This window comes from Ischnura elegans, chromosome 5, assembly GCF_921293095.1.
Source record: "Ischnura elegans chromosome 5, ioIscEleg1.1, whole genome shotgun sequence".
Taxonomy (NCBI): Eukaryota; Metazoa; Arthropoda; class Insecta; order Odonata; family Coenagrionidae; genus Ischnura; species Ischnura elegans.
The window spans coordinates 74,962,768-74,975,921 of NC_060250.1; the positions used below are offsets into that span (position 1 = coordinate 74,962,768).

Here is a 13,154-nt window from a genome sequence, read left to right on the forward strand (position 1 = left end):
ATTAAAAATAACATATTTTTAAGGGCCTGGGGGGGGGGGCACGTGCCTCCGTGCCCCCCCCCCCCCTGGATCCGCCTATGCTATACCCGCAAAACGTCCTTAGGATAGAATCATTTTTTTGGGTTTGCTGTGCCCTGCCATTATCATTATCACTTGATCGAGACTCAGGAGATTAAAAACATTAACATACGTCACTTCATAAGAAGTATTTCACTTCGGCCTCGGTAAGAAGCCGTTTGCGTTTCTGATATTATATTTTTTAATAGTGTTTGAAAGCAAGGAATAACATCTATATTCTTATAAGGCCGTGGAAACATGCCGATGGGCTCAGAGGCAATGGTGCGTACGTAGCTTCTATGACAACTTATATTAACGTTTACCACAAGAGAGCTATAAATAATTATTTCCTTAAAAATACCTTTCCTCACTACATAAGGTTTTAACTGCTGACAATCTTTCGTTATGGCTGTAACTGATTTTACAAAGGTATGGAGGCAGACGAAGCTGAAATCCAACGCCTTCCATTTGATTAATACTCACGTATGAGAACGATTTCTAGGTATTTTTCGCTCTAAGATGTTAAGTGCATATGAATTTGTTAACTAGTAACCACTGTCGATGTGTTTATATTCATTTTTGCCATAAATTAGTTCATAATTACTGAAGTATCGTATACAGATACGTAGGAAACTTGCCCTTCAGGATAGGTGGCGCCCCTACCGGCCTCAACGGGAAACGGCTTCATTAAATGACCATGCCTGAACGGAGAGTGTCCAGACCTTCTCATATTCTAAGACCGTGGTTAGGACACATGCGTGGATGCGAGATGGCAAAACAGCCCCTGCTCTAATTCCAGCTCGCATTCTCGCAATTTAAACATGTTTTCAGCGCTAAACTGTGCAATGACGTGTCCCCTGTAAAACAGCCTATATGCCTCGTTCATAAATCTCATTTAATTTGCCGAAACTGTGGAATTGGATAAAATAGAGCTGATTCAGGCTTAATCTAATCGAATTATAAAATTTTGTAAATTAAAACTTATTAGAAATTTTCTATTTAACAATTTTATTCATACGACCAGTTTCAATATATTTCGTATTACTGTCAGGCGTACGATGTATCCTGAAGCTTATGTTATTGGTGGAATATTGGAATGGTAGGTCTAGGTAATATTAACCCTCATATGGATTTACAAAATTAGTTACGTCGTTGGATTCTCGGCGCCGCAGCGGCGCCGCGTCATTTTTTGCTATTATCTTTCAAAGTTAGCCTGAATTTACAAATTTTTTGATTGATAATGGTAAATACATCTATTATCTTTATTTCTTACCGTGTTTTGCTAGATTTAAACCCTTATTGTTGAAGTAATAACAAAAAAAATTGAACGCTGCATTCTTTTCCATTTCTTGCCGTAATGCTCTTTATTTCAGTTCCCTTTGTATGTTATTTTTGAGTGAAAGTTTTAATTTCGTGAGTAATTGTTGTTTGAAATATTTTTCTGATATGCAGAGCTCGGCAAACTCCGCTTTTTAATGTTTATATTGTTTATAATTTTATGTATCTAAATGCTAAAAATGATGACCAAATAAAATTCGTTTATGCCCATATGACATAATTTTGCTTCAATGCGTCCACCCATATGTTATATCTTTGCAGTGTATATAGAAGGATAAGTTATTAAACGTTAATAGATAAGTTATTAAACGGAACAGATGTAGGCTAAGTGTGAAGAGACGAGTGTATTTTTCGTGATTTTTACAAGATTCTGGCGATCAAGACAAATCTTACGAATATTCTGGGAGCTTATGTCCTGAAATTAAAAAAATCAAGTCTTATGGCTTTTGAAATATAAATAATATGGGATGATAAGCGGCGTGTCAAAGAACTCAACGCTTCTTTGGAGATGGAGCTAGAAGAGTCGGTACTCTTTTCCTACCACGGAGCCCCATTCCCCCACTGGGGACGTGTAGCCCAAGCGAAAGGTTTCCTTAGATATGGACGGGTAAATGTTTTGCGTGGGAGTGCATAAGATTAGGTTTTACTCCTGGATTGGTGGGAAGTCCAAAAAAAATAAATTCTTAGAAGTATGTGTTATTGGTGGTAGAGGAGAATGAGCAGCTGCCTTTTTTTCGTCCAAATCTGCGTGAGAAACTGATGATAATATGCTCTGGGGTGACAAAAATACCCTCACTTTGGAAGGACTTCCCTTAAATTTTCTTTCCGTTTCCTTTCTTAGCGTTTCACTGACCCAAACATTGAGACTCTCCATACTTTCCCACTAAGCTCCCTTATTCGTCATTCACCACCTTCTTACCCCCTCCCACAAAACTTGATTGAACTTCTCACCACCCTAATGACCCACCGAGCTGGACCTTCTTGGAATGAAGGGAGGGCCACCGCGGGGCGTTTTGACAAGGCTTTTGTTCCCTGTCCTTCATGCAGCGTTAGAAGGATGAAGAAAAAGCAGGCTTTTGTATCTAATTGCCTCCTTGCACTCCCAACCTTTTTTGCGATAAGGATTTTCTACTCCTACCTGTCCTAACGATCTGGGTATTCCCCGATCCTTGGCAGTCTACACACTACCGCCCCTTCACCTCAAAACAACCTCCTGGCATTCCTTCTCCTTTCTCCTTCTCACTCATCCCTTTACGTTAGTAACACCCCCAATGCATAAAACATCTGTACATTTCAGTACACATAGAAACGAGATATATGTTTACAAATTTTCACCTCATGGTAAATTGTCTTTTCATCTATTCATAATGAAACGATTTTTACCATGTAAAGTCTAAACTCATCGTCAGGAAAGAGAAATTATTTTCTATCACGAAATTAGTTGGGTAGTTATCTTGATTTCACCTCAATGGTAAACTGTCACGTCATCAGTAGCTATATAAACGCCAGCAATTTTGTATAGACTATCGTAGCCGCAAAGGGATTTTTTTCGAATGAAAAGTACAAGACATATAACAATAACTGTGCGATGTGTTCTTCACGGTAGTCGGTGAAACTTTTGAATCTCTTGGTAAGTTACAGTTACTCATTCAGCGAGAAATATTCACCCAACGGTGAGGAAGCATTATTCTACGAATTCGGATAATGCATTGTGTTAAATTTTTCTTAGAATTGCTGCTTGGAGTAATTCTAAACAGAGTCACTCTAGTATTTACCCAAAGCTGACTATCACCACGGCAGTAACGTGGACGCGGAGCGGAGAAGGTGCCCAAGCAAAACTAAGTCGGAAGCCATGGAAAAACAACTTTGAATAGCCATGAGTTTCTATGAATAATTCTCGCAAAAAGATGAAGTTTTGTCAATGAACATTATAACGAAGCAAACGTAATGATTCTTAGCTAAAAGAGAAAGCACAATTGGTATTGTAATATTTTCCTTTTGTTAAACAATTTCACTTGGTTTATAAGTTAAAAATTAAATAATAGGATTAAAATAGATTATAGCATTTCATATGAAACATTATTGCTTTGACATTAGCGTTCAGAGTGCAGTCCCTGACGTAGCGACGAGGAAATAATCGGCCCTAGGAAAACTAAGTCGGAGGCCCAGGAAAAAACAACTTGAGCCATGAGTTTGTACGAATAGTTCTTGTAAAAATATGAAGTTTTATGAATGAACATCATACCGAGGCAAACATTACAATTCTTAGTGAAAATAGAAAGCAAAATTAGTATAGTTATATTTTCCTTTTGTTTAACAATTAAATTTTGTTTATAAAGTTGAGAAAATTAAATAATATGATTATAAATAGATTATAGCATTTCATACGAAACATAATTGCTCTTACATTAACATTGAGAGTGCTGTCCACGACGTAGCGACGAGAAAATACTGAGCGCCGCAGCGGCGCAGTAAATCCAACGACGTAACTTTTTTCATTAGAGGCCAATAAAATGTAAACTATCAACACTATGCAAACAAAATTTTGTACGTAGACGAAGAAGGCAGAAAAAATAGACTACTGAAAATTTCAGAATTATCCATTGGAATGAAAAATTTTTACACCACTTTTAAAACCACGAGCGCCGCTAAGGCGCAGAGAATCCATATGAGGGTTAAGTCAAGTTACGGCAAGTTAAGTTCTTTTGGGGAGCTATACCTTCCGGAGGATGTGTGCCCTTCTCACGATTATATCGTTGGGTGATGCAGACGCGTCGAGTTCGATTCAGTTCGGAATGTGATGAAATAACTGATTACATCGCTCTTACATGCTTTTCCTCAAACCGGAATTCCTTAATGGAATGTGACGAAGGGGTTCTGTTGGGAGGTAGTTCAAGGTTGAGTACCCTAACCGTGGTATTGAAAAGGGGTGTAATTAGAATACATGGTGGGGAAATTTGATGTTATTTCAAATGTTACACAATGGTCTGATTCCATGTAAAAATAATGCATTTTACTAATTTTATGTTCCAATTGAGGGATAATTTTTCTTTTCCGATTACCGATTTACACTGGTCACTATTGTCTCTCTCATGCCATCTAGTCTACTGCATCATTGGATATCCATTACGAATTAGTTTTTCCATCCGGATAGATATTGTTAAGTGAGTGGTAGATGACTCGATTCTACTTCTGATGATTCGGTATTTCTTGACGACCGTTTTTCAGTGGACCGGTATAAAACTGGAGGTAGGATAGGCGGGATATATCCGTTTTTTTCTGTAGTAACTAGACATGGGTGCCGGCAGTAAAAATTATCTTATGTCCGGGTGCAATTTGAGTGGCGTGAAATCCACACCGATTATCTTTAGAGCGCGCGAAGAAATCATGTTGTAACAAAAGGAAAAATGAATATGTTACAAATATCTCATAGAACTTATTCAATTCATTTGACTTAAAATAATCACTTTCCAGCTCAGTACTTATTCCTTTGGATAAGGTACAGTTTTAAATACATATAATTTGGAGGAAGAAGTTAATTATTGGGATTAGCCCCTGCTTTTAATACAAATTACTACGACCTCGTACGGAATTTTTTTTTGCTTCATTTTCCCATCCTTTCATGTACACTCTCTGTTTCTCAATAAATCTCATGGTGACGAAACATTTCATTCCACAATTAAACTATCTTCTTTCCCATTGATGTGTTGTGCCTCAAATGTTCGATCTATGTATGAGCGCTTAAATCCATTCATAGTTTCTTTCTCTTTCGTCTTAATATGGGCTTCAAACAGAAAATAGAAGCGATGGAATAATTCTGTGATAAATGCCACCTTGAGCCGAATTTTTAATTTTCGTCCTCTATGATGGATATAAATTTTAGGATATATTGAGTCTTACCTTGTTTTAAGAAACATTGGCTCTAGCAAAGTTGTTGCAAATGATTTTCATCGAGGAGGATTTAAAAATAAGAACAACCTGTTGTTTTAAAAAGTGCCTTTCTTGTATTGAGCATATCGAAATAATTACCTACATATATTAGTCGTAACACATTAAAGACTTAGACAACACTAATACGTAATACTGATCTCACGTCTCATTGGGATTGAATCTCAAAGACAAGTAATAATCTTCACAAAATACAATATTTAGAAACAGTATATTTCACAAAATTTGTTTACAGAACGATTTAAAAATTGAGGAATTTTGCTAAGATGGTAACGATGAATCTTTGATATTTGGTAGAGATTTCTAGTTATTTGAATGACAAGGACCTCAAAATTACTTTTAGGAGGGGAATCAAACGGAGAGAGAAATTGAACTAACTATAATTCAATGACGAATTCAAGAAGTACTATTGCTGTTTCCATCCGTCTTCTTTGCCACCGCCATTTGCATGAAATTTTTCAAAGCATCAGTGTTTTGGTCTTTCAATCTTTGCGGGTCATACACGAAGCATTGTTTCAGTTTTCCAGTAAGGAATCCTTGTCCTAAGCTCGTGGCAGAGTGGGCCGATGCCGAAGTACCTCCAGTTTGAGCAGTGGATGAGTTTGGCTCTGTGCTTGCATTTGAGCCAGCAGGTATGCGACCGTTGTCGGTGCTTCCTCTGTCTGATGCAGCTGATTGACTTGGTGCCTCTTCGTCCTGTGATGTCATCTTGGAGAGATTTTGCAGAAAACTGCGACCAGAGAAGCTTCCGCCTAAGAGCTCTTCTACTGCTTCCTTCTCTTCTTCGGAGAAAGTAGAGCTAAGAGATATGAGATCCTGTATGTACTTCCTTGCTTCTAGTTCCATGTCGCTGATGGATTGTCCAGGTGTACTCATATTTATACTGTTCATGGCAGCTTCAATTTCAGCTTGTTCTGCCCGCATGCTCGCCATCACCCCAGTCATTTCCTCGGACATTATCTCCTGTGTTACTGTCCCCAATGTTTCTTTCACCTCGTGATTGCTTTCAGAGGCCGCATCGCTAGCCTCCAACTGCGACACTTGAACGGTTTCTTGGTCTCGGTGACGTGTTTCATCGATGACATTGCAGCGGTTCTCTTCCTCGAAAGCCGTCCAATTGTTCGAGCTGGGATGCAATATTTCGGTTACTGGTATTTCTTCCGCCTGATTTTCCTGCGTAGTGGCTTCACTCCCATTGCGAAGGGTAGTTGGATCACTCTCTTCGTTTTCATTTACTTTGTCTGCGGTGGCTTCGTGACTCATAAGCTTTTCGCCTTCGGAATCATCGGCTTCAGAACTATCTATCATTTTGGTGTACGAAGAATATTTTGGTGACGAGGCAGTATCTTGAATATGGCCGGCGGATAAGCGATGCGCAGACAATCCTCCTGATGTTTTTCGCGCCACCTTAGAGAGGCTACTTTCAATGTTTGTACCCATGGAACGAAGATCAAAATCATTTTTACTTCCTGCTCGTTGTAAAGTCGATTTTGGCACTGGGGGCTTAGTTGTGCAAATCTTTTCCGAAGTTTTCGATGCCAGCCCATTTTTACCAAGGTTGATGCTACTTTTTGAGTTGGACCTAGCATTTTCTGTGCCTGCACGCGTACCATCAATGGTATAGCTTTTCTTGCCAGCGACAGAAATTTCTACTGGAATATCACTGTCCATATTTTTGGACCTTAAAGTTAAGAAACGTCCCCCCTTATGCCCGATTTCTGTTTCTGAAGAGTCTTCAGGTTTCCCTTTGGTATTCACCGACAACGCATCTAGTGAATTCAATTCTAAAGTTGGAGATGGCTCTTCAATCCCTGAATCTTGCGTAATCATAGAATCTTCAGCTGTTGTGTGAATTTCTTCAGAAATGTCCTGTGTGGCTGTTCCAGTTTCCCCCGCAACTTCCTCGAAATTTGATTTCAAGCATTCGCCCACCTCCGATGCTGGGATGCTACTCTCTTGATATCCTAAGTCAGCTCCCTGGTCGTCTAACACATCTGTTGACCGCAGGTCATCGAGGCGAGCAGTCGCCTCGGATATTATATCTTGTAGAACGGGGTCATTTTCTCCATTTCCGGACGAGAACGCCTCATCATCTAGCCACTCATCTTCCCGGGGATGATCGTCCGTTGTGGTTTCTGGAATTTCGTTTTCTCCAGACTTAGCGATGATATCATGAGTCACCTGCTCGCTAAAATGTTGGTTATTTTTGATCGGAAGATCAGCGGATGGGTTATGTCGATCTCCAGTATTTTTCTCATCTACCTCAATATTCTCTCTCTCAAGGGTAGTTTTGCGTCTCACTTCATCAACCCAACCGAGAGTTATTCCACCTTCAGTACTGCCATAGCTGCTCGGCTGTGCTCCATTCTGCCTACTCGTCTCTTGAGGCTCTGGTTTGTAGTTCCATCGGTAAGGGCGGACTGGTGGCTTCATTGGGCAGTCTTCCGCGTCCTGCTTATGTTTACTACTGGTCGAGGCTACATTGGAACTTATCGATTCAGCCTTATTGGAAGCGCACTCTACTTCTAGCCTCATCTTTTCCTCCAGCTGGCTTAGTTTTTCCCTCCATTTTGCGGTGATTCTTCTCACGGATTCTGTTTTGTCCCTCTTAGCAATATCCAGCTCTTTTTTCAATTTGGCGTTTTCTTCCGTCATCGTCTTCAAAGATGACTTTATCGAAACCATCCCTTTTTGCAAAATGTCTCCATCACGTATCGCTTCTCTTTTTCCTTTCTCAGCGGCTGTTATTCGCCTTTTTAGTAACTCTATCTCTTTAGTTAATTTGTCGATAGCTGTTTTTGACCCACATCCACAGGGTCCACACGTGGTTGACACATCCTTGCTGACACTATCGCTGGATTCTTTTCTGACGCTCTTCTTAATTGGCGTGTCTGTGGGCGATTTTGCTGCCCTCGAAGGGCTTGGAATGGCTTCATTTGATCTTCCTGCGGATTTGGGCGATGCTAGAGAATTTTTTGAAACCTTATGAGGTAACTTGGAGATACTGTTTCCTTTGGTAGGTGAGGATTTGACTTCAGGGACTTTACATTTTGTAGCAGATGAATTATTTTTAGGGGTTGTGCACTCTGATGATCTCGTTCGTTTGTTGTTTTCTAACATTTTTTGGTTTGACTCGGTTTCTATTGCTGAAGTAGATGTAGGCAGATCAAGGCTTGGAATTTCTGTGGTGTTTTCAGGGATGTTAATGTCGTCATCTACCGTAGGACATATTTCTACTGGATCCGGGATTGATAATTCACACTCATCATTCTCAGCTACCTTTCCTGGTTCATTATCAAACGGAATGGTTTCTTCCGTCCGAGATTCCTCGCAGAGAGTAAGCTCAGCGTCTGTTTCCTTTGCTGTTGGTGGCAATACAATTTCAATAGGAGGTTTTGAGCCTGGTTCCTCTCGCTGAACTTTTTCCTCGTTGAATGATGCTTTATCCTGCTGTTCGTCTTTCTCAATTTTTGACATATCGTTGTTTTGCTGAATATCCGTGCATCCACTCAGTAGATTCCCGAATAGAGACGAACGATGTCTCTTAAGGGTGTATGTCAAATATATTAACACTGTGATGCCACAAATTCCCAGCAAATATATACTCTTGTATCCTTGTAACTCAACTTTTAGTGTCTTCGGCGGGACTAGTTTTTGATCATCTATTTCATACTCTGGATCGCAACTCACTTTGGTGCCTGAAAGGAAGAAAAAGAAATTTTTTGATGTATGAAAGGAATTCAAGTTTTTATTTTAGCTGAATCCCGATGAAGAATTTAGCATTCGTGTAGAAATTCACAATTAAATGTGTATTTTTCCAAGAATATTGTGGGCGGATTGGAGGCCATACTTTTCTTCGGGAATAATTTATGAAGACTAATTCCTTTTGAATTGATGCTGTATAATGAATATAATGCCGCTGCTGTTGGCTGGAAAAGTGGTATTTTTCTCATGTGTATTTTTGCCCATAATTAAATCTACAAGCCACATAAAGGTGTTATTTTCCCTATATTTATTATGTGTAAAAATAAAATAACTACATACTTGAATGAGTAATGGCGTGTATAAGTAAAATGCTATGCCGTTGAGAGCGGGGGAGGTGGTATGTATTCAAACCCCTCAATATGCCAAGGAGATCGTTTTAAGCGCACCCCCTCCGACTGAAAACCCCACGAAATGCACCCTTTCCACTGCTGAAACCCCCCGGAAATTTTTTTTGTTCTGGCCTTGGTAAATGATGAACAGATTGCGCCTGAGTGGAAATTTTTCTTTGGCACATGTAGTTTGATCCAAAATTTGTCATAGCACTCTTTTTTGCGCATTAAGAAAAAGTTGGGAAACGCACTCGTTGTTAATTTGATTAATAACTTAGTTCGATGAAAAAGGATAGAAAAAGTATGTTTAAATTAGTAAGTAATAGTCGGTGGAATTTGGTTTTTACTAAATTAAAAATATGTTGCTGACTTAGAAAATTCGCCAGAGTACCAAATCATGTATGCCAAATGTATGTTTAAATTAGTAAGTAATAGTCGGTGGAATTTGGTTTTTACTAAATTAAAAATATGTTGCTAACTTAGAAAATTCGCCAGAGTACCAAATCATGTATGCCAAATAGCTGCTTCATAAGAAATTGTATCTAAAATAAGAGCGATGCCGGTCATAATTCAACAAGTTACTAATTCCAGTTAATCCTATCTGTGATTCACTCTCATAAATTTATCTGACAACAAAGAAGAAAGTACGTCGTGTAAACTACACGAAGAGAAATAATTTATATATTAGCAGTGAGCTAAAAGTAACCAATCTCGTAATCCAGCGAATTCTCCAGTGATAAAATAGAATCTTTTATACTGAACTCGAACAGTAAAGTTGAAAATTTGACCTGAGAAATCCGATCAAATGATACAGGAATAGCTAGGTAAGAGTGCTTATCAAAGGGGTGGATAAACGCACATTGTGAACAAGCTATATGAACGCAGTCACGCTCATTGGTGGACTGGTATTTCTTGGAGGGAGACAAGTTTAAAGCACAGTAGTTACCAAAGTTATTTTTTGTAAAAAAGTAAAATAAAAACATTCACTTGCATTTTTCTATGCTGATCCCATCACTGACCGTGGAAAATCTGTATCAGAGATAATTTTCCACTTACCTTGCCCTTAATTGTGAAAGGTAGGGTCAAAATTGGCAAACGAACTGCAGTTAATGTATTAAGTAAGTTATTTTTCTTTTTTTTCCTAAATATAAACCATAAAATTCAAATAGAGGCGCCATATCATATGAAAAAACCTGCATAGTTAAGACAATGATTTGATTTTGATTTTGTGCCCCTTTTGCGTGGTGTTAGATCTTCTCTTTTCAATTAACGGCGGTTATATTTTAGCAATCCAGGGTACCTGGGTATCTAGAATTAATATGCTTCGCATTTAACGAAATATCTCGGTTCATCTCTTTCTGTCAGCAGATTTTCTGGAAAATGTCTAAACACGACTTCAAGAAGTGTATTTTTTGAATAAATTCAGCATATGCCTGCAGTGGAAGAGAAGAATTGAAGACTAACATTAAAATAGGGAAGCGAAAATTGGTGGAGGTGGATGAATTCTGTCATTTGGGAAGAAGGATACTATAGTGATGGGAGGAGCAAGAAAGAAGTTATTAGCAGAATAGCCCAAGCGAAGAGAGCATTCCTCCAAAAGAGAGACTTACAGCGGGAAACTTAAACATGGAAGTAAATAAACAATTTATAAGAACCTACATTTGGATTATACTTGTGTACGGAAGTGAGGAATGGACAATGACAGTAGCGGAGGAAGCAAAGGTAGAGGCCTTCGAAATGTGGTGCTACAGAAAAATGATAGCGATCAAGTGGATTGACCGAAAACGTTAAGAGGAAGTTCTAAGAAGAGTAGGCGAGAAGAGAAGCCGCATGAAAACCTTAATAAGAAGACGGACAACCTTATAGGCCACATCTTGACATGATGGCCTGATTAATACAATCGTCGAGGGACAAGTGGATGGCAAGAACGGAAAAGGAAGACCTCGAACAAAGTACATGGAACAGGTAAAGTAGGATGTGAAAGAGAAGAAATACTTCGGTGTAAAAAGATTAGCTGATAGGAGGATTAAGTGGAGAGCTGCGTCAAACCAATGTTAGGATTGTTGACCAGTGATGATGATGATCAGCAAATGTCATTTGTTTAACTGGCAGCGATTTAGTTTCTTGTAATGGCTTTCTGTTTTGTTTCCTGGAAATAATTTCACTACCACTCACTTTAGCTTTCTGTGCTGCCTAATCCCTTTTATTTTATTTTGATAATATTTTCCTCGCTCTACAGGTTTCTTTAAATGAAAAGAAATATAATTCTTCCTTGGGATCTGCGTTCAATCTGTAAGCCCTTACTTAGTTACTTTAAGTACTTCAGTACTTTCCATTTATAGTTAACGCGAGGCCTGTCGCGTTAACTATAAATGCAATGAACAATCAATAAACATCTAATAATATAAATATAATATAAATAATATTAAGCAATGAATATCTAATATTAGCTAAAATAATGCGCAACTGGCGAAGGAGCACCAGTTCGTAGCAATTCAAGAGAGAAATTATTACTCCAATTAGGTTTAATGAAGTCTGCTTTAAATCATTGCGTGTAAAAGTAACTCAGGAAGACCTTTGGAATATATACTGTGGGTTCTAAGCGATATAAAATATTTGGAAGTAATGATCAAAATTTCCTGGAGTATAAGTCATATAATGCAAGAAGTTTTTTTTGCCAACGTTTCGGTTTATTTTTAAACCTTCCTCAGGGCTTGAAAACAAATAATAACAAATATGTGCAAAACTAAGCCCTGAGAAAGGTTTTAAAATAAACCGAAACGTTGGCAAAAAACTTTTTGCATTATACGACCTAAACTCCAGGAAGTTTTGATCATTAATTAAAAGAGGTCTGGACAAGAGAAAAAATAAAATCTAATTATTTTGAAGTAGGTACCTAATGTGGTTAAAAGTAACTTTCAGACTAAATTATGACATCTTCGTGTCCCAGACAATGAAGAATGATATCATTAAGAAAATATTATCCCCCAGAAAAATGCTCTGTGGTTATAACGTCAGTATATAGACAATACCATCTCCCGGTTGAAACTCATGAATACAGTTTATAAAAATATGAAGTGTTTACCATTCTTCTCTTAGCGAGGAATAAAAATAAATGCATTATTAAAGAGGGGCTGGAATTTCGTCCAGTGGGACCAGCGCGGTTTAACATATGGGTGCATCAAAATAAATGATTTGGAGAAAGTACCGCGGTTTTAACACTGATGAGTTTCAAAGGAGTTGGGATTAAATTACGTGACTTCAAAAAAATTTCACTGCAAAAAAACTGCTGTGTGAAGGCATATGTATAAATGGATTTTATGATTTCAATGCTTAATACTTTTCAATCAAAATATTAATAGATAGTATAGAACCAATATTTAAAACTTAAGAAGGATGTAATATATTTGAGACAGATCTAGCATGCTGATCTGATCAAATTTTCATATTAATCCGTGAAATTTGTTTTGAAAATAAGTAATCACCAGACTTACTTGGGTACCATGACGCGTATGACGGGAAAAGTAGAAAGGCAAAGTAGAAAATCCGTAAAAGCATCTCATTTGTTGAGCGTGACACAGCTAATTTCTGGGGCTGAATTCATTGATTACCACTCCAAGTAATAATTTATCATTTTCCTTTAAAATTCGTAAACATTACAAAGATATGTGGAGAATGGGTTGTTAACAAAACTTATACATAATTAAACACCGTTAC

The 13,154-nt window shown here is 38.1% G+C and overlaps 1 protein-coding gene across 1 annotated transcript; it reads right to left on the reverse strand.

Moving 5' to 3' along the window:
* Positions 1-5,535: 5,535 nt before the first annotated feature.
* Positions 5,536-13,140, reverse strand: LOC124159075. Its single transcript, XM_046534593.1, has 2 exons — positions 12,932-13,140; positions 5,536-9,041 (listed from the first exon to the last, which is right to left on the reverse strand). Exons 1-2 carry the CDS (start codon positions 12,993-12,995, stop codon positions 5,740-5,742), a joined length of 3,366 nt encoding a protein of 1,121 aa, XP_046390549.1. The 5' UTR covers positions 12,996-13,140; the 3' UTR covers positions 5,536-5,739.
* Positions 13,141-13,154: the final 14 nt, after the last annotated feature.

Excerpts from the sequence above, each read along its gene's own strand:
- LOC124159075 (XM_046534593.1), bottom strand. The coding sequence starts at position 12,995 with ATGCTTTTACGGATTTTCTACTTTGCCTTTCTACTTTTCCCGTCATAC. Across the intron at positions 9,042-12,931 it reads ATACGCGTCATGGTACCCAA|GCACCAAAGTGAGTTGCGAT; the intron begins GTAAGTCTGGTG and ends TCTTCCTTTCAG.